A 5,000-nucleotide genomic window follows, 5' to 3' on the forward strand; every position below is an offset into this window, starting at 1 on the left:
GTGTGTGTGTGTGTGTGTGTGTGTGTGTGTGTGTGTGTGTGTGTGTGTGTGTGTGTGTGTGTGTGTGTGTGTGTGTGTGTGTGTGTGTGTGTGTGTGTGCTCACCTCCAGTCGTTTCACCACCTCTCTGAAGTCTTCTGTGTTGTTACTGACAGACCTCAGAGACACACTCTCCCCTCTCTCATAGAAGATCCTCATGGAGGCGGGGCTCCCCAGCGTCCAGCCAATCACGTCCTTAGTAGCACAGTTAAACACCACGGCCTTGGCCTCCTGATCCAATAGGATGAGGAAGTCGTTGGAGATAGCCAGTAGTGCTTCGAGCTCTCCTCCCGCCCCATGATCCTCAGCGTGGACCGCCCACGTGACGGCGCCGAGGCTCCGAAGCTCCGCCCCCGCGTACGGACGACTCTTCTCCTTCCTCTTGTGAGCCAATGAGATGAAGGGGAATTTCCCGGACGGGTCGATGGGGGTCGACGTGGTGTGGCGCTCTGCCAGGTCTCTCAGGTACTCCTGACGTGTCCGTGTCGCCATGGCGCGAAACTTGTGCGATTTGTGGGCGGCGTTCTCTGCGTTGATGATCTTGGCCAAGAGGAAGTCCCGGAACACGGAGGACTTTGGGAAGGACACGTCCTCTGGGATGGGCGGGCCGAAGGACGGGACGTCACGAGAACGAGTGACCGCCACGCTAAGCAGGCGAAGAGAGAGAGAGAGACGTTTACGGCATGAATGCACAAGATGGATAAATACTGACACACTGCTAGGATATAATACATTATAAATAACATTAATAAAATGTCTAACAAGGTCGCCCCATCCCTCCCTCCCCCTCAACCCATCCCTCCCTCCCCCTCAACCCATCCCTCCCCCTCAACCCATCCCTCCCTCCCCTCAACCCATCCCTCCCTCCCTCCCCCATCCCTCCCCTTCACTCAACCCATCCCTCCCTCACCCCCATCCCTCCCCTTCACTCAACCCATCCCTCCCTCCCCTCAACCCATCCCTCCCCCTCACTCAACCCATCCCTCCCTCATTCACAACCCATCCCTCCCTCCCCCTCAACCCATCCCTCCCTCCCCCTCAACCCATCCCTCCCCCTCACTCAACCCATCCCTCCCTCCCCCTCAACCCATCCCCCACTCAACCCATCCCTCCCCCTCACTCAACCCATCCCTCCCTCCCCTCAACCCATCCCTCCCCCTCACTCAACCCATCCCTCCCTCATTCACAACCCATCCCTCCCCCTCTCACCCATCCCTCCCGCCACCTCTCTCCCATCCCTCCCTCCTCTCCCCATCCCTCCCCCTCACTCAACCCATCCCTGCCTCATTCACAACCCATCCCTCCCTCATTCACAACCCATCCCTCCCCCTCTCACCCATCCCTCCCTCCTCTCTCCCATCCTTGTGGTGTTATCGGAACTAGAGACAGAGCTGTAGTGTTATCAGGACTAGAGACAGAGCTGTGGTGTTATCGGGACTAGAGACAGAGCTGTGGTGTTATCGGGACTAGAGACAGAGCTGTGGTGTTATCGGGACTAGAGACAGAGCTGTAGTGTTATCGGGACTAGAGACAGAGCTGTGGTGTTATCGGGACTAGAGACAGAGCTGTGGTGTTATCGGGACTAGAGACAGAGCTGTGGTGTTATCAGGACTAGAGACAGAGCTGTGGTGTTATCGGGACTAGAGACAGAGCTGTAGTGTTATCGGGACTAGAGACAGAGCTGTGGTGTTATCGGGACTAGAGACAGAGCTGTGGTGTTATCGGGACTAGAGACAGAGCTGTGGTGTTATCGGGACTAGAGACAGAGCTGTAGTGTTATCGGGACTAGAGACAGAGCTGTGGTGTTATCAGGACTAGAGACAGAGCTGTAGTGTTATCAGGACTAGAGACAGAGCAGTGGTGTTATCAGGACTAGAGACAGAGCTGTAGTGTTATCAGGACTAGAGACAGAGCAGTGGTGTTATCAGGACTAGAGACAGAGCTGTAGTGTTATCAGGACTAGAGACAGAGCTGTGGTGTTATCGGGACTAGAGACAGAGCTGTAGTGTTATCGGGACTAGAGACAGAGCTGTGGTGTTATCGGGACTAGAGACAGAGCTGTGGTGTTATCGGGACTAGAGACAGAGCTGTGGTGTTATCGGGACTAGAGACAGCTGTGGTGTTATCGGGACTAGAGACAGAGCTGTAGTGTTATCGGGACTAGAGACAGAGCTGTGGTGTTATCGGGACTAGAGACAGAGCTGTGGTGTTATCGGGACTAGAGACAGAGCTGTCGTGTTATCGGGACTAGAGACAGAGCTGTGGTGTTATCGGGACTAGAGACAGAGCTGTGGTGTTATCGGGACTAGAGACAGAGCTGTGGTGTTATCAGGACTAGAGACAGAGCTGTGGTGTTAGAGACTGAATGAGTCCTGTCCTATTCTGTTTTACAGCCACAACCTTTAAGTTACTCTGATAACTAAATTAGCCCAAATCACTGACCTGGTTCACTGACATTTTCTTAGCGAACAAATCGGTCAACCCTGTTGAGTGCCTCCCTTTCTCGTGTGTGTGTGTGTGTGTGTGTGTGTGTGTGTGTGTGTGTGTGTGTGTGTGTGTGTGTGTGTGTGTGTGTGTGTGTGTGTGTGTGTGTGTGTGTGTGTGTGTGTGTGTGTGTGTGTGTGTGTGTGTGTGTGTGTCTCTCTCTTAGGACGTGTTGACACTTCCACGTGCTATTAGCTGATGGGAAAAGTTAGAAGGAAAGAGGAAGTAGAGAGAGAGAGAGAAACCTCTGGATATACATGACTAGCCTAGCGTGTTACGCGTTCTTTATAATACTATAGAGATTACCTTGGAGGAAACACATGTCTGTTTTACGTTACCATGGCTACGGTTTACCTTGCTTCAAGAATAGTCAACAGCCATTGTCCATCAAATAACCCTTCATCAACAATTTCTGCAGCCCCGTGGGGGGTTCGTCAGGTGGTCGAGCTAGAGGGGGGTTTATCTGGTGGCCGAGCTAGAGGGGGTTTATCTGGTGGCCGAGCTAGAGGGGGTTTATCTGGTGGCCGAGCTAGAGGGGGTTTATCTGGTGGCCGAGCTAGAGGGGGTTTATCTGGTGGCCGAGCTAGAGGGGGTTTATCTGGTGGCCGAGCTAGAGGGGGTTTATCTGGTGGCCGAGCTAGAGGGGGGTTTATCTGGTGGCCGAGCTAGAGGGGGCTTATCTGGTTTGTCGAATGGTTTGGTCTACCAACTCTCCCCCACCCTGAACTGTTTGGTCCACCAACTCTCTCCCATCCCCCCTCTCCTCCCCCTTCCCTGAACGGTTTGGTCTACCAACTCTCTCCCATCCCTCCCCCTCTCTCCCCATCCCTCCCCTCTCCTCCCCCTTCCCTGAACGGTTTGGTCTACCACCCCCCCCCACCCTGAACGGTTTGGTCCACCAACTCTCTCCCATCCCTCCCCCTCTCCTCCCCCTTCCCTGAACGGTTTGGTCTACCAACCCCCCCACCCTGAACTGTTTGGTCCACCAACTCTCTCCCATCCCCCCTCTCCTCCCCCCTTCCCTGAACGGTTTGGTCTACCAACTCTCTCCCATCCCTCCCCTCTCCCCCCACCCTGAACGGTTTGGTCAACCAACCCCGGTGTCCTGTGTGCGTAATCTCTAGGTCCATGCGCGTTCCATTTCTTCAGAAGAGAAAGTCAACTGCCACGATGGATTTTATCGTCGATAGATATGTGTAAAACACCTTGAGGATTGATTCTAAACATCGGTTTGCCATGTTTCTGTCGATATTATGGAGTTAATTTGGAAAAAAGTTTGCATTTTAATGACTTAATATATATATTTTTTTTCCTTACCCAAACGTGATGAACAAAACTGAGCGATTAGTCGACACAAATAATATTTTTTGTAAAAACGGAACATTTGCTATCTAACAGAGTCTCCTCATTGAAAACATCTGAAGTTCTTCAAATGTAAATTATTTTATTTGAATTATTTTCTGGTTTCTGAAAATGTTGCATGCTGAAAGAAAGGCATAATACTACGCTAGGCTATCAATACTGTTACACAAATGCTTGTTTTGCTATGGTTCAAAAGCATATTTTGAAAATCTGAGATGACAGTGTTGTTAACAAAAGGCTAAGCTTGAGAGCAAATAGATTAATTTCATTTCATTTGCGATTTTCATGAATAGTTAACGTTGTGTTATGGTAATACATTTGCGGATAGATTTACAAAATCCTGGATACAGGTTTTTTTTCGTAGCTAAACGTAACGCAGAAAACGGAGCGATTTGTCCTAAACAAATAATCTCTTCAGGAAAAACTGAACATTTGCTATCTAACTGAGAGTCTCCTCTTTGAAAACATCCGAAGTTCTTCAAAGGTAAATTATTTTATTTGAATGCTTTTCTGGTTTTTGTGAAAATGTTGCCTGCTGAATGCTAACGCTAAATGCTATGTTAGCTATCAATACTGTTACACAAATGGTTGTTTTGCTATGGTTGAGAAGCATATTTTGAAAATCTGAGATGACATTGTTGTAAACAAAAGGCTAAGCTTGAGAGCAAATAGATTAATTTCATTTCATTTGCGATTTTCATGAATAGTTAACGTTGCGTTATGGTAATGAGCTTGAGGCTGTATTCACGATCCCGGATCCGGGATGGCTCGACGCAAGAAGTTAAAAACCACGACTAGAGAAACACTCAAGGAATACAGCTAGGAGCTGCTGTTTTTATGAGTTCATGTGAAGTTGTTGTTCAGCACATCTTTACCTGGGGTGGCAGAGAGTTTCATGTAGTCATGGCGATATTTAATACTGTTCTGGAACGTGGAGACGGTGAAGAGACCTCTGGTTGCATGTCTTGTGTTGTACAGGTGAGTGTCTGAACTGTGAAGAGACCTCTGGTTGCATGTCTTGTGTTGTACAGGTGAGTGTCTGAACGGTGAAGAGACCTCTGGTTGCATGTCTTGTGTTGTACAGGTGAGTGTTGAACAACTCTGGTTGCATGTCCA

The 5,000-nt window shown here is 49.7% G+C and overlaps 1 protein-coding gene across 2 annotated transcripts in view; it reads right to left on the reverse strand.

The window, feature by feature from the left end:
- Window positions 1-5,000, reverse strand: part of LOC123990498 (signal-induced proliferation-associated 1-like protein 1) — a 264,229-nt gene that overhangs the window by 68,184 nt on the left and 191,045 nt on the right. For both annotated transcript variants that reach the window (XM_046291048.1, XM_046291049.1), the window contains one exon: window positions 105-684. In XM_046291048.1, coding sequence (XP_046147004.1) covers window positions 105-684 — 580 coding nt within the window. The remainder of the gene's footprint in view (window positions 1-104; window positions 685-5,000) is intronic.

This window comes from Oncorhynchus gorbuscha, linkage group LG12 (genome assembly GCF_021184085.1).
Source record: "Oncorhynchus gorbuscha isolate QuinsamMale2020 ecotype Even-year linkage group LG12, OgorEven_v1.0, whole genome shotgun sequence".
Taxonomy (NCBI): Eukaryota; Metazoa; Chordata; class Actinopteri; order Salmoniformes; family Salmonidae; genus Oncorhynchus; species Oncorhynchus gorbuscha.